Source organism: Cottoperca gobio, chromosome 16 (assembly GCF_900634415.1).
Source record: "Cottoperca gobio chromosome 16, fCotGob3.1, whole genome shotgun sequence".
NCBI classification, from domain to species: Eukaryota; Metazoa; Chordata; class Actinopteri; order Perciformes; family Bovichtidae; genus Cottoperca; species Cottoperca gobio.
Genome location: NC_041370.1, coordinates 15,467,835 through 15,493,056, shown reverse-complemented (window position 1 = coordinate 15,493,056; position 25,222 = coordinate 15,467,835). Strand labels below are relative to the sequence as shown.

The window sequence follows — 25,222 nt, the reverse complement described above, 5'->3', positions numbered from 1 at the left end:
TAAATTTCCTTTACTTAATACAGCACTGCAAGACCTTACTGTGATCTACAACTGGCATCAGACAAGATCAGATGACTGACAACATATCATTTAAAAACAAAATCATGATTCATCCCGTGACACTTCACTATGTTGCACTCGCAGTAATGTGGCATCTCAGCCTCTTAAAAGTACATGGTCTCAAAACGTAACACCATTCTTTGAATAACATTGCCTGTGTTCTTATGCAAACCAAACCACGCGGGATTTAAAACACTTAAATTGAAATTAAATGACATAACACAGACAAGTGCATTTATGTTCAACCTCCCTTGCATTTTGTCTCGTGTCCAAAGACTCTCTGCGTCGAATCAAAAGGACGTCACTGTGTAGATGACAAATTGACAACAGCTGCAACTGAGACTAGAATTCAGAAACTCTTGCTTTTATTAGAAACAAGTGAAGTGAATGATGCAAAGTGAATAATGATCTCCTTTCTATGGTTCCTGCTTCAATATTTCATAGTAAGTGATGATCTCCCGAACATAAAGAATGTCGTCGCATCCATATTTCATCGGAGAACAATGCAGTGTAACTGACATACACAGTGAGGAAATGTGCTTACAAAGCATCAAAAGAACTGTCACACAGTATGGATGGCTGCAGAACAATATGGGGCACTGCTGGATGGCTGTAACAAGCTTCATAGCTACACGCATCATTTGATCACATAATACAAAGCTTGTGTGTGTGTGTCTGTGTGTGAGACACGCTTCATTTGATTGGGTAATATAAAGCTTTGGTGCCTGTGTTTGTGTGCAAGTTTGCTTGTCGTGCATCATTTTCCCATATACGTGTGTGTGTGTGTGTGTGACATGCTCCAGCTAGGAAACAAAAAGCCAGGGTACATGCATGTATCAACATAATGTGGGACATGCATGATATACTTAGATAATACAAAGTGTGTGTGTGTGTGTGTGTGTGTGTAGGCTGAAAACAGTGGTATGTCTAATAACAGGATTTTCTGAATGAGAGTGATGAGTCCTGTCACTTCTGAACCACAAATACACACACAGATGTACGCATGGTGGCTTTCTGCTAAATTAATCATTGGAGGAAACTACAGACACTATATCAGACAGTGCAAGCATGTACAGACAGACAGACAGACAGACAGGCAGACCTTCTGACACAGAAAAAAGCTCACAAACGAGCTGAAAGAGACACTTGTGACTAAGAATATATGCAGGGCATGTATAGACACAGAGATAAAAATGCAGACATACTGACAGAGACACATGTGCCAGTGCAATGCGACACATAAATTGGGGCCTGCATTATTAACGGCTGGAAATTTCAGCGCTACATGTTGGGAGTGTTGTACCTCAAACCAGAAAGACATTAGAGAGAAACACAAACAGACTATGTATGACAACAACTGAGCAATACAGAGAGCTGTAAAGAGACATGGGACCCTCCCATATTAATGCTATAATGTTATTTCATATAAGGTTAATTTAAGAATTGAAAAGGTAAGTAAAACAACTTCCATTTCTATTTTTGACCACATAAATAAATGCAAGCACTTTTAATTAACCATGTCTATTCATGTCCATTTTCCAAAACGTTAAAGGCTTGATTATTTTCCCCTCAAATCATAAACTAGTATTCCATAAAAAAGTCAAAGTATAGTATGTAATATAAAAGTCAAAGTATATTATGTCATAAAAAGTCATAGTGTCATTAGAAAAATTGTTATAGTAAAGTTTACATCATACAAAAGTCATAAAATTGTATAAAAAAAAAAAGTCAGGATAGTATGCCCAAACAAATATCATATAAAAAGTCATCGTATATTATACCATTAATAAACACTCCAGCATTTAAAATAATTCAATTAATAATTCATCATCATTTGATGATCATCAGTCATCAATCATTTCACACATGACAAATTGTGTTTTTCCTTTATTAAACGGTTTTGGATGGTTGCGACAAATCAAGAAAAACAAAAACGTCTGTCTCAATAATAACTCAGACTATGTATACACCACAAGTAGCCCACATATCAACAGAGAACAGGATCAGTTCACCTGAATTACAAAAAAGGAAAACAAATCTCATTCCTCTTTAGTGACGACTGGCAAAGCGACAGTTCTGGATACATTTGGCCAAGATCAATTCTCCTTCATTGTATTGGGGTGGCAGCAGAAATCCCAGAGGTGGATATCAGCTACACAACACTACAGGTAAGTGAGAAATGTGTTAAACAATCCACTAAGGTGGCACCAGAGAATGTCGTCACGTGGATATGTTGGGTGTATCGTATTCTGTATGACAAAATAATATGAAGAATATGAGGAAAGAAAAATTTTAACAAACAAAACCACTTTAACGAAAGAAAACTCCTTCAAAGACAAAAAGAAATGTTTGTTCTGAAAATATACTGTCCATGTCTCTTATTCAAAAATAAATACTTTGAAATGAAGGTTACACATATCAGAGTATTATACACACGCACCTTTCCACAGAAAAAAATGACGTACTGTAAAGTAAGCACAACTCTTTAACACACTATTTGGAAATCTACATGCTCAGTACAAAACATGCTGGATAAAGCATTGAGAATCACTCTGCAACTCAGCAAGCTGAAACAGGGACCGTTTTACCATCCTCACACCTTGTTCTGGTACAAAAGACCAGAATGTGTTTTCTATGAGTATCAACTAGTTAAGTAGTGCTTCATGTATCTGTCAAACAGCTACATAGACCCACAAACACGTGTTTACCAGTCTATGGACAATGTCAGTCTGCAGCCTTCAGTAAACATCAGACGAAGCATAGTCTTTTACTGAAACAGCCTACACTTAGAGTGTAACTAGGGTGTTATTTGTACCAAATGGACTTTTATAAAAAGTGATCGATAAGGTCTGTGAAGACTGCTGACCTGTCATTGCCCATGTGGTTATTCCCAGTTCAATGACAGAAGAAGACACTGACATCACTCGAGTAAAATGATTGCAAAGTGGAACTATGTCTATTAATTGAAAAGTCTAACTTTAATTACAGATCTAACTAACTAACTAAAAACAAGATAAATATCACAGAGCATTCAAATAATCCTCAACTGTGGAGGCGTCACTGATTTTTCTTTCTTTGGGTTCATTCAAAGTTGAATAAGAGAACATGGAGTATGTTACAGGAGATCTATGGCTATTGTTTAGGCTTCTGTGATGTCACTGTCCTCTCCCTTCTTCCGGATCGTCGTCTAGTTTGCAGTTACTCTATGTGTACAATTTCTCTACGATGAAGGCCAAGATGGCTGCTGCCAGAGTAAGTCCGATTCCCAGCTTCTTCAGTGCTTCCCTGTCCAGACTGTAAGAGCCGATCAACAAAACAGATGAAGAAGGCATCGAAGAAGCAGGACCATGGATGCCGTTGGCCATCGGTTCCTGCGGAGGCAAACAGAAAGACAATCACATTAAACTGAGATCAAGAGAGGTAGACATTTTTGATGTGTCCTGTATTTTGTTATCACCCAGTGACGGGCCGTCAGGGCCAGCAAGGCCTTCTCTGCTGGCCTAAACATCATCAGAATATAAATTTAATTTAATATATTCTTTCCACAAATATGTATTAAATTATTCCCCATAGTCTATTCTCTTCATTTCATAGCTTTCCTCTTGGTTGCGCTGCTTCCAGCCTCAGATGGAGATTTGGAGGGCTGGCCTTTATGTTAGAGCTTTTATCCAATCATATTTCAGCCATAATGTGTTGCCAGGGTCCACGAAATCTGCCCTGAGGCCTTCAGAATCAACAGTGCGGGCGCCTGTCGCTTAAAGTGAACGGAAACAAAACTGTGGCGTTAACCAATCAGATGTCGAGTTGGGGACACCGGGGCCAGCTAGCAGGCGTACGATAACGTCAGCACGTCCACGTCTTTTGATTGGATACGCACTATTGAGAGGCAGAGCTATGCTGAGCTAGCAAACCTTGAACGAGCTAATTTGTGTAGATTTCTACAAGCTGTTTTTTTCAACCCACAATGGCCGAAGGAGGAGAAGAGATGTTATCACCCTAACACTGAAATAGCAATACAATACTTTACTGACTTCTTGGTGGGGGACATTGCTGATTGCTCTCCTTTGGAGATACAGTAAGACTCCTGGATGAGCTACAGATATTCAGCTTGCAGATATTCATCAAACTGTATGGCGCGCATGTTTGCTGGCATGACGGTCTCGGCCTAGTCACCCTGCTCATTAGGATCATGATTAAAAATCTTTTAGAGGTTAAAAATGAGCTATTTCAATTAACATAACACAGATTGTCCTGTCATGAAGGCCACCGTGTGATACTGCTGCCTGCTGTAGAGGAAGAGGAACTTTGCACTCAGGCACTGTTCAGACAGAACTGACGTTGAGCCTCCCTGTCAGACCTCACAACCAGTTAACTTGGGACTAAATAGTTAAAATAGTAACATTTGAATTTCTCTTGTGATATTATGTTAATACTCACAAAGGCCCTGTGGCGCTTTCTCCCACACACTTGTGGACACAGATCGTTGCAGCTCATAGCACAAGTCAAGTCCATAATTCATAATTAGGCGATCATGTTTAGATTAAATCAACCGGCCACAGTCACAAATCAAACAGCGAGGCTTGACAGCAGAGTGGCCAGTGATCCAACGCATCAAATGTCTGTAATCAGAGTTCTGTGTAGTCTTAATGTGTTAGACTATTAAAAAGACATCCACAACTGAAGGGATGTGAAAGTGAAAGATTGGTAGAGAAATGCTGAGAAGAGTGGAGCAGGAGAAATAGATTAACTGTCAGGAGGGCAGTAAGAGGAAGAAGAGGAGGACCAAAATCAGATTGTGTTAAAAAAATAAATATATATATATATATAAACCTGGAGGTTTTTTTGGTACATCGCTCAAACAAATCTCAATTTACTCCGCTTTTGGTTCTTCATAAAATAGACACTTATCTGAGTGGGTATATTACTACCCTCTGTGGATCATTGCTGCTGATCATTATGTACATTTAGAAATACACCTATTGATGCCACTTGATATTAGAATGTGGCATCATTTAGGTGAGCAACATGCAGGAATTGCAGGGCTTTATCATTCCTTCCACTTTATTGTCTCTCTCCATCTGCTTTCTCTCTACAACTAAGTTTCATTTGGAAATTACAGACGCAATAATAAACTGAATTTTAAATTCACTGCTTATTTCAATATTTTGTGGATGGAAGCGTTCATAAAACCAGCCATTTGCTTATGCAAATGAGTGCATTTCAATTACGATGCCATTATCTCTGTGTAAAGCAGTTAATGCAGTTTTGTAGTGATCCAATTATTACAGAGTGCCGTCTATTAAATGAAGCTGATGTTGAGGAAGGTGCACTGTGATGCAGTTACGTAGGGCTGGACTGTGATAGTACTCGAGTTAATCTCTCAGTAGCACGCTACAGTGTTTCCATATCAAGTATAGCTCAAGTATAATACAAGTGCTTTCTCTAACAACAAAGACAATCCAGTCAGTTTAAGTGTGCACCTAAAGCTAAGAGTGCTTTGGGCAGAATTTAAGAGTTTTCTTTGCGTTTAGAATATCGGCAATCGTCAAACATGAACATTTTAAATGTAACGTGAGCAAATTATGCTGCTTACTGAAAAAACACAGTAAAGGCAGCTGAGACGAGAGCAACATCAAAAATAAGCTGTCAGTTTTCAGTCGTTGATGGTGCTAATATAATTCAGATGGAAACACTGAATACTAATAAACAGCCCTATTTCTCCCTGACCTTCACCCAACACTCATTGATCATAAATTAATAATCCTGCAATCCTCATTGGATAGGAGAACCAACACGTGTCAACATCTTTGAGTGGAGAGGAAATCTATCTGGGTGATCTTGTGGTAGTGGCTATATGTCTCCTCCTGTAGGTAGAGACTATGCAGGGAGATATTGAGCAATTGATCAGCTTCTTTCTAGAATAACATTTAATCATTAAGTCCCTAATAATATTAAGTTTATTAGAGATAACTGTAAGAGTTTGGGCTTTGATATTTACCACAGGTAGATTTACTCCCCTCTCTTCTTTGAGTCTTGTTAGATGACCTTCTGTCTCATCTCATCTTTATTTCTTCTCTCTATGGATCGTCAGTAAAAGGTCTTTTCACTTTTCTTTAATCCTCCTTTTTTAGTAGGATGCTTAGCTAACTTGAGGAATTCTATTTACCATTATCGATATTTTGCTGTGCACATCATCTATTTGTTTGCCCTCTCATATAACTGAAAAGTATGTACTCTGTGTTTTTTAACATAGTTTAAAAGTTTGCACATCATTTGTATGCATACTGCCCTTTTGACCTATGAACCACGAGTAAAAGTATGCCATATTTTGTGGAGTGTAAATGCATGCGTGTATGTACAGTATGTATTTGTATGTAACTCAAAGTCGGTGCACGCCTACACGTATGCACATTGCTGTGTGTATGAGCAGCTGCATACTGTAGCATCTGTCCTCTGTGTCTCTCTCTTTCCTCCACATTACTCCTGCTCCCCTGTCCTCTCTGATGGTTGTGAACGCTACCTTGCCACCCACTCTTCTCCTCACCGTTGTCTCTGAACGGTTTCCTCTGTTACTACACACAATGGAGGATGGATACTGTGACCGGCAACGCCTACATGACACATCTATGAGAAGTCACGTAGAGTAACTTCAGACAATAGATAGAGGGAGAATCACTAACAAAGGTCTGGCGGACGTGTCCACATTTGCCTAATGTTAGGATCATCTGTGGACCCCCTAATGGCGAAACTAATATGATCTTTTGTTGCTGTTTTGTTGCTTGAAAATCAATGAGGGTGCTTTGCTAGGGTGTATAGTGATAGCTATGTCATAGTGCATGTGCTACTTGCCACTGAGCCTCTTAACTGTAAAAATGTTATGATGAATACAACTAGTTCTGTCAGAGATTCAAATCAATAATCTTTTCTCATCAGCAATAACATATTTAAAAAGTGCTCTTCCGTGAGGTGACACTGTACGTCTTCTAGCAGGTTTTTAAACGGTGGTTCATTCATTAAAACATGAATGAACTGACAGTGAGAAAAAAAGAGAGACAAAAGTTGGTTTCCATCATTCATAACTGTTTCTAAACATTAATGACTCCATGAGAAAGGTTACCTGTAACCCCAAAGACTTCAATAAAATTAACTTAACTTGAGGGAGAAAAGGAGTGAGATGAATATTTAATGAAAAGTGAGACAAAGGGAGAGACTAGGAGCAAAGGATTGGTGAAATACAAAAAAGTTGAGCGTCAAAACCATTATCTTTCTCTGCGCTGACAGGCCACTCTTTATCCATCTATTTATCTGTCTCTCTGCAGGTGTCCTTTAACAACAGGGTGCCAGAAGAGAGACTGAATAGTACAGTCTAAAAATCTATTACTAGTAGGGAAGATAAGTGAAAATCCAAGTGCCAGTAGGTATGTGTCAGCACAGTGGGAGAGAGGGGGGAGAAGTGAAAAACTGACAAGGAATGAGGGAAGGGGGCAGGAAAAAATGAGAGCTGTGGCTTTCAATGATAGTTCACCACCTGCTAGGTGGCATGCTGAGTTTGTGCATATGTCAGTGAGAAAGAGAGAGTAAGAGAGCTGGCATTTGTGAGTGTGTTGGTACGTGGAGGCCTGTGGTGGATAATTCTGTCTCTCTGCTCACAGCAGTAGAACAGAGCAAAAATAATCCTCCCGAAAATCATCTAACACTACACTAGGTCTACAGACTGGATAGCACAGCGAGATACTTTTTCTTCAAACTCCAGGACTCTCAAATATCCGTTTCAGTCTTAAAAACTCTTGCTTCAATTCTGAATGTGCACATTAAAAAAAATGAAATCTGCTGGGTGTATGGTGTAGCCTCCGCCAACACATTTGACATTTTCACACAAAGACACACACAACACCTCACGAGAGCCAGAAAGCACAATACACAGTGGTCACGTTTCTCACATGATCCTCACCAGCTGTCAGTGTCACTTTAGACACACAGAGACCATGGAAGTGGTTTGTGTGTGTGTGTGTGTGTGTGTGTGTGTGTGTGTGTGTGTGTGTGTGTGTGTGTGTGTGTGTGTGTGTGTGTGTGACCGCGTGCGTGCACGCAAACAAATACTGTAACAGGCTCCTTAGTCACGGGTGATTTGACAAAGCCATAATGACAATCACAATGAGCAGCAGCTGTATTTTAACTGGACAGAGGGATGGGAGAGAGATTAAGGGTGATTACAAGTAATATTTCTGATACAAATATACGTCTTTGTTGGAACACGATGGGACTCAAAAAGAGTAATAGGCATAGAGGGGAACTTTGGACATGTTCTCTTTCTGTCTTGCTCTTACTAATCTGTGAAATTTTACCTCCATCAGCACAACTGTAAAACTGCCACTACAATGTATGCGGGTATACAGGTACTTGTTGTCACTTTACACACACTCGAAGCTACACAACATCCTAATCTAAACATGTTGTTAAATTACACTTTGACACAACTTGTTTCTTCATGCCACATGTGTATGTATACACATTGACTTTATACACGTGCAAGTCTCTCTCACACACACACACACACACACACACACACACAAGTTTACATAGGCAAAAGTCACTATATATCACAGCAAATAATAGATTAAATGGTTATTGTTTTAAACTAGGTTTTGTTTTATATCAAATCAAACTATGTACCTGAATTTTCAATAAACTGAGATTTACTAGTTGATTATGTGAGGCTTGTTCAGGCTCTATTTTCTACCACTACGCAACAGAAAGTGCAAAATTACAAGTCAACAGAAGCAATAAACACAACACTGCATCCGCTAGTGTCTGCAGGCCATGGGAATGGAAAACAATATCACTAGTTCTATCTAGCATAAAAACATCAAGTGAGAAATATCTTCTGTGGTGAAGGCTGTTTGCTTACAATTATTTAATGTGCTTTTACTGTGGTATTTCACGGCTTTTAACTTCTTTGTGGTTTTGACTCCAGTTAGTAAAACTGGTGTCCAAGCCAAGTGATACAATTTGGAACATAATCAAACAATCTATGATCACAATGATAGGCAGGCATGTTTTTTTTGTATTCTGCCCCTGCCTGTTAGGCTGTGAGGAAGTTTTCTGGGCATTAGCATAGTGTTAAAAGCGAGAGCAGTGGTTGTGTCCCATATATACACATAACACTCTTAAAGAGGCAAGAGTAAACCCTCTCCTAAAGAAACCCACACTTGACCCTTCTGAAGTGAAAAACTACAGACGTGTCTTTCTTCTTCCATTTCTTTCCAAAATACTGGAGCGTATAGTCTTAAATCAACTCTATTCTTACCTTCACCAGAACAACTTTCTTGATCCGCACCAATCTGGTTTCAAGACCGGCCACTCAACTGAGACTGCCCTCCTCGCTGTCACTGAGGAACTTCCCTCTCCTCTGTTGTCATCCTTCTGGACCTTTCTGCTGCGTTCCACACATTGAACCACCAGATCCTCCTCTACACTCTCCAAGAACTGGGAGTCTCAGGCTCGGCTCTCTCCCTGCTCAAATCCTACCTAAAAGACCGCACCTACAAGGTAACTTGGAGAGAGGGTCTCTGTCTGACCCCTGTCAACTCACCACTGGAGTTCCTCTGGGCTCTGTCCTGGGGCTCCTCCTCTTTTCTCTGTACACCAATTCACTTGACTCTGTTATTCACTCTCATGGCTTCTCCTACCACAGCTACACAGATGACACTCAACAGATTTTTCCAGGTCTGAAACCCAGGTGGAGGCACAAATCTCTGTACGCCACTTGAAGCTCAACCTCGACAAGACCAAACTGTGCTTTTCCTTCCAGGGAAATGCTCTCCCACCCAGGTACTTACTACCAAATCGGGACCTTGGTTATTTCTCTGATTCGGAGTGCAAGGAATCTGGGTGTGACACTGGACGACCAACTGTCCTTCAAAGCCTGTCCTTGCATCGCTGCAACAGCTGCAGATACACTCTTTACAATATCAGGGGGATACGTCCCCTACTGACCCTTTAGATTAGCAGAAAGTCTTCACACCTTCCGTCGCAGACTGAAACCCATCTGTTGCGACAGCACCTTTGTATAAAGACATAGATATATATTTCTAATTTCTGTATGTAGCACTTCGAGTGGTTTGGCTTATTTGAAGCTAAAGCACTTTAGAGTTGTATCCCCATGGTTTTTTGCGTTTTTGAGTTGCTTTGGACAACAAAGTCAGCTAAATTAAATGTAATGTAATGCAATATACATTCATTTGACGACATTGAAAATAATAGATGTGCACATCACAACATACTCCACAGTACTTAAATTGAAATTCAAGGCCATTATCCTTCTCTGAAAAGCCCTCGAAAGAGGATTCCTGATCAATCTCAAAATAATTTGGAACCGACACTAATGCCCTAATAAACTTCAATCACTGTTATGTCGAGAACATTCTGGCAGGGTCATAAAAAGACCATGACAGTGGCATCCAAAATCATTGGGGCAGACCTGCCTTCACTCAATAACAGTGATACCCGCTGCATAAGAAAAACCCAAAACATCATTAAAGCTACTAGTCACCCTGCTCACTCATGGCTTCCTCTGACGCCATCTGCGAAACTCACCAGAGCATTACCAAACGAGCAGCATCAACCAGTTGATAGACAGCTGCTTTCTATAGGCATAAGCCTGATTAACATAGCTCTCTCTCTCCCTCTCTTACACACACACACACACACACACACACACACACACACACGATCTAGAACTTGATGCATGTATTGTGTATATTACAGCATATACTGTACTTATCTATATATCTGACTATCATCAACATAAACAAATATCCTCTATACTTATTAACACACACACACACACACAAAATATGTATTAGGTTTTACCTTGGAAATAGATTTACAGGCACAGTAATTAAAAACAGAAAAACACTACATGTGTGTATAGTGAGGTGTTACATGTGCATGTATGTGTCAAACACATGGCAGGCACAATTACAGACAGAAGATACTTTCAGGCACTGGAAAAAGGTATACAGACCTCACATGGACATAACGTGCAGACACACACCCCCAAACACACATACTTGGTGGACAAAAAAAGGTCAGTATGATATGGAGAAGGCATTCAAGCTTACAATCTACTGTACTTACACACACAAGTCAGACTACAAGTAAATGTGGCACTGCAGTATATATGACTCTTTACACAGAAAAAAGATGTCTCATGTTACGAAGGAAGAGGCCTGAGGTGGTTGTTAGACAACCAAGGACATATTTCAGATTAATTTGATATAATACAATACACCATTACATTAAGTGTCTCTGATGATTAAGTAATGAGGTGTTTTCCTGGGATTAAAGAGGGCAGATTACTTTTTACAGGTGGATCCATCACTGAAACACATGTAAGGGAGCAAAGTGAAAGCCTACATAAACTGCCTACAATCATTAAACTGATGACTGGATGTAGAGGTTTTAAGAGACCAGAACTTCCACTGAAGTCTGGGCCTAATTCAGCCACACATTAGTGCAGGGAGATGCCTAATAAGTAACACAAATGTGTAGTAAAACAGCAGAAGGGATATAATGCTAAACCCCTCAAGCTCATGCAGCTGAGATTTAGGGTATGTCTGAGAGATTAGCAGGGCTGCTCCTGTCATGTGGGACCGAACTCAAATGCTTATACAATTAGGCACCCAAGTCCAGCATAGGCCAAAAAGCCAAGTCTGAGAGACATACTTCGACAAAACTACAACTGTAATTCTGTTGAAACAGCATGTTGAGTTTAATATTTGAAATAAAATTGAAACCCAGGGATGACTCATCTACTGAAGAACATTGCTCAGGAGTTTGTTCTGGGGTAAGTCTATTTTTACGATAACATGGAAGAAAAAGGCCCAAAACCTGATTGCTCAATAACTAAACATATTTTCCCCAAACAGTTTTTGGCTAAGTGCTTTGCTTTTTACATCTTCCATCTGTGGTTTGAAAGTAAACTCAGCGCGAGGGGCATTTTAAATCCTCTGACATTTTAAATAAACAAAATAGAGCGAGGCTGCGTAATGCTACTTGACACGTTAGGTAAGAATTCTAAAAATAGACTGATATTTTGATGGCTTAACATCCTTTGTTACTGTGACTTTGGTTCTTGAAGTATACACAAAGCTCAGGCCATGTAATACAATTTGACATGCTAAATGAAATGCTTAAAATAGCTACGCCTGCTGTTTTGAAGGAAAAACAAATTATTTGCTACTAGAGTAAACAAAGTCATGCAAAGGCCAAGCAAAACCTTTTGACATTTGAAACAATAACAATAAAAAGAAAAAGATTTGAGAGGATTAGTCTAATCTTTGAGTTTTGTTCTTTTCCTGACAATACAGATGAGAACATGATGTGCGCATAACGCAACATCAAAGCAACAATCTATTACAGTTGCATGTCAACACAGAGCGGTTTTAATTGTTTGGGTTGAGATACAGGTTTTTGTTTGAGTGGTATGCCTGTGTGTGTATGTTCCTGTTTGGCGCCTGTGTGTTTTGTCGACATGATGATTTTGTGTGTACAGCCTGTGTCTCATATAGCCTGCGGCTAGTAGGAGTCTGCCATGCACACCAGGGGGGACTGTGCATCGGCATAAATGTGTGTGCATAAATGTGTGTATAAACTTTGCTTTACCAATGAACTTGAAGTGTATGTTATTGTGTGTCTGTGTAAATGTACTGTAAGCATTATGATGCAAAACAGCAGCAATCCCACCCACTCAGCCTGTACTAGAATATACAAAGATACAATTATAAATTGACCACATCCACGCAATGTGTGTCTTTATATTTGTTTTGCCGTCCATTTACACCAAACGAGTTAAATACACACACGGGATGGATGGACTGGCACAAATAGAAAGAAAAACACAATGAAAGAAAGAAACAGAGGTAGAAAGAAAAACACAAAGAAGGCTAGAAAGAATACCAGCCCCAGGTAAGAGGAAAAATAAATGTAATACTGAAGCAAAGATTCATTCATTCATTCACCTCCATTTTTTGTTTTTCTCCCATTTGTGGTCATGGAGGGACATTGTTCACTACTTGTATTCCTCCATTTCGATCTCTCTCCAAGCTCTCTCCCTTTTCTATTCTGTCTTTCATACCAACTGTCAATTTGCTGTCTTGTGGAAGGTGCAGAGCCGTTTTCTTCCTCCTATTCTCTCGGTCTCCTTGAGAAAGTATGCTGTGAAAAGAGCTGATTATTGGGTGGCACTCAAGCTGCTTTTTTGTCTCCTGATATCTCCGTCTACCTTGCTCTCCCTCCTCTCTTTCACTCTTGTTTCATTTTTTGGCCTCCCCCCTCCTCTTCTATCATTTGATTTCATCTGAGGATGAGGACTGCTGAAGATACTTTCTCCTTTTCTTTCCTCCACCATGCTGTTGAGTGCTTTCTCTGCTATTGTGTCCCACTAAAAGACTCATTATTGTCCTTTCCCTTCTGCGAAAAGTGCTGTTTCTGTGAATGAAGGGCTGACATGTGGAGAGATAGAGAGAGAGTGAGAAACAGAAGAAAGGATGTCATCCGTGTCAAATAAAAAGCAAATTTTTCTCTCTCTGAAACCTTGGTCTTGTTCTATGAAATGAAATGGCAAAAACACCAAGGCCCTTTAATAAACATGTCACATCGGACAAAGGAACACATCTTGGGCTGCACACGGACAAAGAGCTGTGTACCAGTAGATCATTATGAATCCATCCTCAATATTCACCCATCCAGCTATAATCCCAGTACATGTCTATATATTCACACATCCATGCATTCATTCTTCTGCTCATCCATCAGTGTGCATCTAAGTCATCACATCCATATCTATCTGTCCACCTCTTAGGGTCATCCTTCCACAGACATCCACACAAGCTTTCACATGCCATAAATCCACCCATCTATCCATCCGGCCATGTTGCTTTATTCTCACACTCCAGTATGGATGCTGGCTGGTGTGCAATCATCTCTCTCTCTCCATCTCAGAAATTATAGAGTTCTCACTTTGTTCCTTTTTCGACAAATGGACATTACAGACCTTAGTGGGTTCCTCTGCCTATCCAATCGTCCACTTATCTGCCACTCTCTTTTTCTTACCACGCTCCTCTGTATCTTAGATGAAATGACAAAGCTCCGACTACGTCCTTCTATCAGCTACTCAGCTATCATTGCACCTCATCATGCAATCTCTCTCCTCCCGGTCCTTTATTCTTCTGTTTTTCTCTTGCTCGCTGCCAAAAGCCTGTAATTATAGACTCTGCTGCAAGACATGGGGGTGAGCATCTATCTGCCTTTCTCTAACCATTCATTCATCTCACATACACATTCAGCTCAGTAGTGTGTGGTGGACTCGCGCAGAGATTTAAAGAAACAAAAAAGATGGTCTTCAAATATGTATAGGCCAGCCACCAGTGTCTGTGTGCACGAGTGCAAACCCTTAAATATGCATGTATACATGGTTATGTTGGTGCCAGATAGTACTGAATGCATGTGTGTGCATGCATATTTTCAATCAAAACTGTTCACTTACAATAATAATAGTGAATACAGATACTAAATACATGGCTGTCAAGGACATCACATATACCAGAGGGCTGTACTACAAGTGTGTGTGTGTGTGGAGCTTGCACATACTGCTGTGTTTCCAAGCCATTAGGTCACTTATCTATTAGCACTGTGCTCCAGTGCCACTGCTGACATTAAGAGCTGACATTGCTGGCCATAAGGACTATGGGTTACAGATCATCAGCAGCATCACTGGAGATCACTTAATATAACAATATGTTAATTACCAATGTGCTGTGGACAGCAGAGATGAGCATTAATTATCTTCTTTGCAAATCCAGATAGACCACTGTATTACAACACATACACTGATCTACCACTCGATCTCTAAGTCTGTCTCTCTATCTGTATGTTGGCTTACATTTCTTTCTCATTCTGTACTTTTGGCTCTATTCATTTAGCACTTCCTCCAATGCTCTAACCTGTTGTTATGACTTACTTATCCTGTGATTGCCCAAACATAAATAACAAAGACACTCATTTCTCCCTCTGTTAAACTCTAGACTTCTACATACATTCTCTTCTGGAGCACATTGATGATGGTGATGATGACTTTACCTCCATTGTCCTTTGAAAAAACCTCCTGAGACACATTTAGACCTTGGGACGGGTAATATCCAGACAAAGGTATTTACAGGATAAGGACCAGACACAGTGTACGTTAGTGTGTGAGAAACAAAGTGTACATAACATTATATGGAGTGTGATGTTTGTGCGTGTCAAAGAATGTTTAAAGTGCGAGTGAGGAGCACAGTAAGTGGGGGGAAAGCTTGTGTGTTGGATGGGCTGCAGATTTTATGAGGCAACTAGTTTTACAAGGTTTATTCCCCACTGCCGAACTTTTCATTGCAGAGTGACGTGTCGCTTGGCTTGCTGAGAAACCTTTATTTTTCTTTTTTTTTATATTTCATTCTCTGCCATCCATTTCCCTCTCTCTCTGCTTGCTTTCCTCTTCATCAGTGTCCCCCCCCCCCCCTCTCTCTCTCATGTCTCTGTCTGTTCCTTTATTCCCCTCCCTCTCTTTCTGGCAGTAAAGGCTGATGGAGTGTGAAATTAGAAAGTGTATCATATTCTGCTCTGTGACTCCATGTCCTGAGCTATAAGCTCCAGCTAGTCAGAGTGAAAAATAACATGCAGTGAAACAGATACATTAACATGGTGTGTGTGTGTGTGTGTGTGTGTGTGTGTGTGTGTGTGTGTGTGTGTGTGTGTGTGTGTGTATGGTGGAAAGGAAGACTGAGGAAAGTTTAGCCAGCCACAGCTTATCTTAAATTACTTATCTCACGCCTAATACACTTGGGCTTTCCCACAAACTGTAGAAGCGAGAATGGATTAAAAATGTGGACACACACAACCGTTATTCATTTGCTGACTGAACACAATTTGAACAGCGTGTTGTAAACACAACTTTTATGGTTTTGATTAGGACATAACACACTGCGAGTGCCTGACAGATGTAGGATAAGTCCTCTTATTAGATGAAAAAGACGAGTACACTTCTGGCAGACACATGTACTCATACTGTACACACACTACATGGGCAACTGATTTAAATTTGCTACTGAACTCTTCACTAATTTCATCAAGACAAAATGACTAATATTAGAGGTGTAACAAATTGATAAAAGAGTCAGAGATATGGCTACATCGATAGACAAACTCAGATGCATTAACAATTCAGCGTGAAATTAAATTGAAATGACTGCAAGCTTGGAATTTATGCATCGACTGTAAAAGTTACAGAGAGCAACAAACAACCAAAGGTGAATAACGCTAGTAGCTAAAACTAGTTCCTGAGCGCCCCGGCCACTAAATCACTCTGACTAAAGAGAATAGCTGAAGTCATACGCTATTTTAGTTACAACAATATGCGCACAAAAACACTTTGCGTTAAATGCTTATCTAGATGGATCACACTGACTTGGGAACCAATGAAACCACCCAATACACAAATATATCAAAAGTAAGTCCATCCGTCAAAGAAATTCTGCATATTGCTGCCCTTGCTAACTCTTGTTGGTGTGGCAGTATTTTCTAGGTCATTTCTGATTCAGTACTTCAATACAAATTCAAGAATGATGTTCAATTACCTTCGCCAAGGAGTTTATCAGCGGGATTACAGAAACAATACTGGCCCCATTTTCATGAAACTTGGTAGAGTGGTGTAAAGTGGGTGAAGTATGAACCCATTACATTTTTGAGTGGATGTAAATCACTGAGCGGATACACAAATAGTTTTTCAGTTTTGTTAAAATTGCGAGACGGCAATGGCACGGGGCATGTCCTTGGTGAATGTCTGTGCTCTCCGAGTACCCTTCTAAGTTGTTGTTTTAAACCAGTTACTTAAATTGTAAACATTAATGTACCAAATGATTCAATTAATATAAATGTACAGCTGAATAGAATAGACTTCAAACCATATTGTATCTTATCTTTACATATGCATGCAGAGATTGGATGTGAACAATACTCATCTGTTCTGAGTAAACGTGTTGTATAGTGTAGAAATGCTGTAAAGGATGTATGTGCACCTACATTACTTGGGATTCCCTTTTCTTTCAAGTGTCCCTTCCATATACTTACCTGACTAGATTTAATTTGAATTATTCTTGACATTAAGTCCATCTCCACGCTCCGTGTAATTTATTGGGTTTTCCTTTTTATGTCAACCACCAAGTAAATTCTATTTTAAGGTGTATGCTACTATAATTAATATTCCTTAGTGCAGCCGTGAAGTGATGACTGTGCTTACATATAGTACATGCATTTGTTTGTGGGCATTTGCTTTGATGTCAGTTTGATTTACTGTGCTGTAGTATTAAATTGAGACAACAATGTGATTTGAGGCGTGTAGTAAGCAGGTGTTTTGCGTGTTTTTACCTGCACGAGGCCAGACACCTCTCCTTTCTGAAGCGGTGAGGCAATGGAGGGAGTGAAGGGCTTACTGTCTTCTACTGGTCTGCCTTTCAAGAAGTGTTTTCCTGCCTCGTAGATGTCCACCTCGATCATCTTCCCTTTGAACTCAGCCCTCTTAGGCACCAGCACCTACAAACCAGGAACCAATCATTAGAACTGATCATAAAAAGAACCACAAGGAATCATGATTCAACAACTGGGATTTCATTCATTAAACAGTGATTGTATTCTAGTGTCCAGAGGTGAGATATAGCAACTTGCCATCATTCACCTAGAAAGACATTTAAAACCATGCATTCCACCAAATAACAAATCATCTGCATATTCTTTCCACATCTGTCAATTACATTTTCAATTAACCGCCGCTCAAAACTGTTTTCCCCAATGCTCCCCCACATTGTTATTTAGCGAGTCCCTGCTTGCTTACAAAAAAGCACAGGGCTGAGTGTTTTCAGTTCCATTTATGGAAGCCCTCAAGGTCAAAAACTACGGCAACAGCTGTGAAATAAACCACTGGGATTTGCTGGCTTGTCTTATTATTTCACCATGGCAACTATAAATCTCGGCTGATCACAGCAGGAAGGAAGAGAAAACAAAGAGTTCTAATTACGGCCTAGTGTGAAATGGAATTTGTTCTTAATGATTTAATCCTGTAAATAAAGATCATATGCAAATGCTTTTTCTTTCAAAACTATTTCTAAACTCAGCACAAAGTTAACAACGATGTATGCTGTATTGATTTACTTCTTTTTGACAGCTCTTGCTTCAGATTCAATCTCTCTTGTAAACACTAATAGAATGATTGGTGCTGCAGTTATTGCTGGGATTTACAATCGGAGTCAAAACTTAGGTAAGGGTCTTCTTTGATAGCATCGTATGATTTATTCTATTTCCCAAGTGAAAGAAGAAGGTTCCCCATTTAACCCTGTGATCCTTCCTGAATACATGCAGACATGAACAAGGCTGAGCATTTATGGATAACTATCTGACACTGCAATAACAACTTTCTTTAGGAAACAGTTATCAAATAATAAACAAACTGCAAATGCAATGTCTAATAATTTAATAATATTGATAATACTGTGATAATTTGTTCATCTCTACAGACTCAGCAGCAGAATATCAACCTTGGAGTTGCTGAGGATTCACCGTCTTGCCCAGGTACACTTCAGGAGGGTAGGTGCATGCTGACTCAGATCATCTGGTGGTCTGTCTAACCATTACACGACTCTGCAGGGCTAAGCTACTGACTGGGCAGAGAATCGGATGTGAACTGTTGATGGGAGCGCTACTGCTGTGGTGGCAGGAGTCGGCCTGGCTCACTGTTAATCTGTCAGTCTTTATCCAGCTGGTGGAATATGATAGAAGACAGAGAACAGGCCGGACAGACACGCAGCCAGTGCCACACTTGCCTAAATCAATACACCTGCACGCTGTGAGGGTGCGTGTGTATATGTGTGTGAGTAGCTGGCAACCAGGCTGAGAGCAGAGAAGTAAAACAGCAGGGCTGTGGGGGAGGAAGGTGTGTGTGTGTGTGTGTGTGTGTGTGTGTGTGTGTGTGTGTGTGTGTGTGTGTGTGTGTGTGTAGGTGAGGGTCATTTGAGGCCCATTACAGGGTGATTAAATGATGAAAGACCTTGTCCGATTTCATTGGAAACACCCCCACCTACTTCCTCACAGCCACTAACAGACACACACACACACGCACAGGTGGGATGGGTGCCTATTATAACCCGTCAGGATAGATATCCATCTGATGGTGTAAACGTGAAACGAGGCCATTTGTTCACACTTACACCTCTCTCTACCTTATTCCCCACTTCCCTCCACCCACGCATCCACCCCCTCTCCCCCTCCTTCAGTCCCCTTTCTCTGATCCCACTACTCTCTTCACTTCTGTCCTGATACTTGACTTCCCTATATTTTGCCCTTATCTTACCCAATCCTCCCAACTGAAATGCTCTATTTTGCTATTCTCTTTCTCTAAATTATTTCCTTTTTATTAAATCTTTGGGAAATTGTTATCCAGAGAGATGTACAGTGAAGTTTAACCTTTTAGTTTAAAGTGAGATGACATTATAGCACCAAAAATAAATAATGAGTTCTTAGCTATCATATATAGTCCTTATTCCTCACTTGTATATGTATCTATAGATCTCTCTCTCTCTCTCTCTCTCTCTCTCTCTCTCTCTCTCTCTCTCTCTCTCTCTCTCTCTCTCTCTCTCTCTCTCTCTCTCTCTCTCTCTCTCTCTCTCTCTCTCTCTCTCTATATATATATATATATATATATATATTTATATACACATAAATATATATACAAGTGAGGAAAAATGACCGGATATTTTCAGAATTCAACTTCTAATGTGAGTCAGACTTCTGTAATGTGTATACAGCCTCATGTGTGTGTCCTGTGGATGTAGACATACAGTACACAGGATACAGGGCTGTATCTCTTGGGGGACAGATTCAGGAACATATTGGTACATAGTGTTTTCATGTTCTTTTTTCAGTGATTTAGGAGTACATGCCAAATACTTAATGTCCAAAAAAATAGGGGAGGAAAAACATCAAATATATCAAGGTGCTTTCCTCTTGAGTACAGTCAACTGACACAGATGACATGCATTCCTACATATGCACACATGCATGAAGGAGCGTGCACTACACAGCACACACATGAACCGAGTGACACTTGTAACTTTAGTTTATAGCCTGCAGAAGGAGGTGCAAAGGAGGAGGAGAGGAGGGGAGGAGAGGAAAGTGGAAGGGAGGAAAAATTATTACCATCCCCTGCCCTCCCTGCTAATAAAAAGCATAACTTCAAACATGTTTCTGATGATGGTTAAAGCAGGAGGAAATTGATTTATTTGAAGATGTTTTAAAGTGAATTTTTCACAGGTTGAGAGAGGGTCTTTGAAGCCATGCGAGTGTGTGTGTGCATGTGAACAGCTGTGTGTGTGTGTACGATGGAATGTTCATGTCTTTAGGGCTGACCTTAATGTTAGTACAGTAAAAAAAAGCTGAAAGTACTGCCGCTATCATCCGCCAAATGCTCTCATGACCACCGCAGGGTGTGTGTGTGTGTATTTGTGAGTGTGTGTGATGTTATAGCTAACCTACTTTAGTCAATACAAGCTTAAGATTCTGTCACCTGCTGTGAGTATTCTGTGACATGCAAAGCAAAGCTTCTGACCTGATTTACTAAGTGTGGAAATGAGGGAGGGTTGGATTAGCTTCACATACGGAAAAAAAACTCATCAAACACAGATTAATTTACTGCTTTTTTACTGTATGTTTTCGATGTTGCATATAGTCTGTAGGCCAACTAAACTATTTTAGGATTCATCCGATGCACAAGTGTCAACAAACATCCAGTGTGCTCAATCGTCCTTCAGCATATATAAATACAACTGAAACACTACCAGTACGGTCATTTATCCAAGTTCCTGTTGGTAGCTTGAATATGTGGAATACACATTAAGTATATTTTAAATTGCTGTGTTCACAAATTGTGGTTGTGAATGTGCTATATAACCCATACACTATGCTGGTGAGAGCCACATAGGCCCTATGGAGTATGCACACAAGGTATTTATTAAAGCATTTGAACAGTTATCTTACCTGTTCGTAGAACTTGTTGTGAGACACATAGTATTGGGCATCAAATGACTCCTCAGTCACCAACACATGCTGCCTCTCTCCGACCTACACAGAGAGAGAGAGAGAGAGAGAGAGAGAGATGGAGAGAAAATAAATATCAAACACATACACATTTATTGACTGACGAAACATCGGCCTTTTAATGCAGCGTTTGTGGAAATGTGTTTTGATCTACAGACGTGGCCATCTGTGTGTGTGTGCATGTCCTCAGCCATATGCTAACTACAAGCTAAGCGAGGCAACAGGATTAATATTCCTAGTAATCATTTAGCACTCTCCTTCCGTCTCTTCTGTACTTTCTTTTTTTACATCAGCATCTCTTTCTGGTTGGTTCAGTCTGATAACATCAGTCAAAAGTGACGTTGTTTACTTGCGGATGATGTGCTTTTAGTTCGAAAGGGTATATATTTACTTAAAAACAACTGATAAGAAGGGTAAGGGATTTGTATTGCATAATGAAACAAATACAATCATTTAGTTGACACACATCTACTGATGTAATTTGACCATATAAAAACCCTTGTGAATTATTTTACAGTATGTACAGTAAATACTCGAGTATCTATGGTACATAAGCAAGCACTGGCTATAAGTTCACTGCTTTTGTTACACAGGCCAAGCATAAGGTCTGCGTATCTACTTCGGTTTAATTGAAAACAAGCAAGCTGCCTCGGTCACACGACAATATGCTTCTATTCATCAAGATCCCAATTCAATACATTTTTTGCGCTTTCATGTTTTTCTTGTGTTCTGTTAGTGCAGTTCACCATTTAATTACAATATCAAGGTTGCTGACACACTTCAGTTTGAGTGCTTTGACTGGGAGTACAGTGAGTAATATTCAACTAAGGTGCTTACAAAAAAGAAAACTAAATAAGAAATTCCCACAAGGCTACACAAGATATAATTAAAATGCTTACAAAAAACAGACTATTCAGGATATCAGAAAATAAAATACTATAACAAGGCCTCCCAATCAAGAAATGTTGTAAGGGACTCAATTTTCTTTTGTTAAAGAATGTTGTTGATTCAAAAAAGGACAAAGGTTTGTTGAGACTGCAGGCATGAATAAAACCACCTCAGGATCGACTTAGACGGAAAGGGAAATATAGTTTCTCATGTGGATGGACAGAGTCTAATTAATGCATCTCCTCAAGTGTCCCTCTTGATGCACAGTCGTGAATTCTGAACATTCAAATAAACTCAAAAACAATGCCCTAGGTGAGACACAGCACATTTATTTTGCAATAACAAAGTGTGTTTAAAATGTCAATGATCTTGTCATGTAAGGAACCAACACAGAAAGTTTACATCCCAGACAGCAACTCAGAGCATAAACCACATGGATTTTAAATATCGGCAACATATAGTACAGAGTGTCCTGTACACTCAACGGGCAGTATTTGCATTTTCAACTCAGTCAGTCAGTGATGAGCCCTGAACTGAAAAACTGTGCTGACTGATCATTTCCTTAGCAATATGTCAGGGTCTTAGAAGTCATGGCTCTGACACATTGCTCAGGGTGTTTCCATTTTTGCAGACACTCATCTTCTCTGTTCTTTTCCTCCCTCCTTCCCGTCCTTATCGTTTTGCTTCCATCCCTCTCTCCTATCTCGGGGCGTTTTCTTTGTTGTTCATACCTCTCTTCCTTCCACTATTACTCCCTCTCATTCTTCTCCCCTTTTCCTTTTTTTACTGATCTTAGGTTTTGTGTGTGTGTGTAAGTGTGTGTGTCCGCTCCAACACATACAGCACCTGCACAGGCATGCTGACAGACTTAAAAAGAGACCAAATAAATCACTGTTTCCTGCAAACAGAGCAATTTTCAGGAAAAGAAGGAGGAAAATAAATTCCTTTGAACACCATTAGAGGAGAGCAAACTTTCGATTTGGGCCTTTTGTTTGCTCCTTTGGATTGAAGTCAGATGTTTCTACTGTGTGCCTAAAATCGAGGATCAAATAAGACTATTTTCACTTTATTGAACATATAAGTAAAAAAGGAGGTTGGTCTTTTTTTTTTTTATCAATCTGTTTACCATCAACTGCTGACTAATGGAAAATTTCACTCTCAATTCTATAGCAAACATGCAGAGCAGTGTGCTCTTTAAAATGTGGGTACAGGATGGTCAGCATGAGTCATTTAGCTTTCCTCCTTATCAAAGCCACTTGAGGTTTTCAGTCTCACACTGTGTACCAGGAGAGAGATCTGGATGAACTGAAAGCTAGATGTGCATGATGTGAATTTGTATGAATCTGCCTGACTTAATAATGCCTAATCCACCCCTAAACAACCAGCGAGGAGCAATGATCTGGGATTAAGGTATATCCTAATATGTTGATTGAATTGTGAAATAAGAGGATGATCATGCATGAACACACCCCTGCATAGACCAACGACTCATATGAGAATGTCGTGAATTCAGTAAATGAAAATGCACACACTTCTGTGCAGCACACCATGAGCTGTGAGTATGTATTTGTATGCAATGTATGTGTTGGTCTTTGCTTGCATATCTGCATATGAGAGCGTCTGCATTTAGATTTGTATTTACTCCATCTATTGAAATATGTCACAGAATACCAAACAAGGTGCATATGTGTGTGTCTTTGCATAGTCAGACGTTTATTTACTCCGCCATCCAGAGAATAACGTCCCGTGATACACAGCAGATCCACTACAGATTTGTGGGATCATGAGTTTAATTGATAATTAATCCACGTCATAACAATGATAATCCAGAACTGTGGATATAAATTGTTTTCAACTGCGTCACAAATAAAGGAACAATTCACTTGAACATCATGAAAAATTTCTCGCTGCATCTGTGGCCTCTTTTCCCCCCTTTTTCTTTTCTTTCCCATGGCTTATGTTGCCAACCAGACTGAAAAGCAGCCAGCCTTTCGCATTGGGATTAATTATAAGAAGCTAATAGTCAGTGTCAAAGGAAACAAACAACAAATGACGGGTAACTATACACCTTCTGTGGTGTCATTGTGGCAATACTGAACAAAGAAAGACGGTAAAGGTAGGATATAATTGACAGAAAAGTTACATTCCATTCATTTGAATGTCCTTCAGCATGACTGTGGTCTTAATACAAAGGCAGCCACATTTAAACCCACAGTGCCGAGCACACAGAATGTGCCTACAGAGAGTACTACATTACCTTAACCTGTTCTGAAAATGTGGTGCATTACATGCTCACTCCCTTTAAAGCTCACACTAAATCATCATGTAAAGATGGGATATTCCATATAGTGATATATATATATATATATAACATAATGTTGAGGTTTTTTTACATCATCCATTTGACTCCAGGCAAAGCAGTCAATGCATCAAGTTAATAATGGAACGTGTCCACGGATGAACTGTACAGTGTGACACCAATCAAACAGCAATGATGGCGACTGGGCTAAATTGAACTCGGTTCTCATTTGCTATAGGTATTCTCACATCTTGCTATAAACATGTAATCACACTTAATTGTTCTGTGTCATAATTTACAACAATCAGTGGGAACACTAAACTTTAATAAATGATTTATAAAATGCTATGCATTCAGTCAGACTCAACCTTTGTAGTTAAGATTCAGAAACTTCAAAATGTAAATGTAATGTATTGTGATTATGTTTGCCAATCTACATCAAAGTACTTATATTTGTATGGATTGCATTATATTAAATGGTGCTGGGTCTTTTTTTGTTTCCTCCCCAATCTGTTTTCAGCTTTTCATCATTAGTACAATTTACCACAGTGTTTGACCAATACACAGCCGTGTGTGAACCGTACCCCTAAAGGAGTGGCTTGAAGGCTTTTGCAACACCAAAGCTAATCTCTTTTCTCCCACTCATTGTAATTTATTTCTGACCCACTCATCTTTATTTCTATTTCTTGAATTCATTATCCCCACCTTTGATTCCTATATACACACTTTCACTGCATCCTGCTAACTCACGCATCGATGGTGGAATATGATATGCCTTCTTGCTCACAAATCACA

At 39.7% G+C, this 25,222-nt stretch overlaps 1 protein-coding gene across 2 annotated transcripts in view; it reads right to left on the bottom strand.

Annotated features, from left to right (window-relative positions):
- Positions 1-1,934: 1,934 nt before the first annotated feature.
- The window catches only part of cdkal1 (CDK5 regulatory subunit associated protein 1-like 1), a 227,723-nt gene continuing 204,435 nt past the window's right edge, over positions 1,935-25,222 (bottom strand). For both annotated transcript variants that reach the window (XM_029450878.1, XM_029450879.1), the window contains 3 exons: positions 21,181-21,264; positions 17,524-17,688; positions 1,935-3,431 (listed from right to left, as the gene is read on the bottom strand). In XM_029450878.1, coding sequence (XP_029306738.1) covers positions 3,264-3,431; positions 17,524-17,688; positions 21,181-21,264 — 417 coding nt within the window. In that variant the 3' untranslated portion in view covers positions 1,935-3,263. The remainder of the gene's footprint in view (positions 3,432-17,523; positions 17,689-21,180; positions 21,265-25,222) is intronic.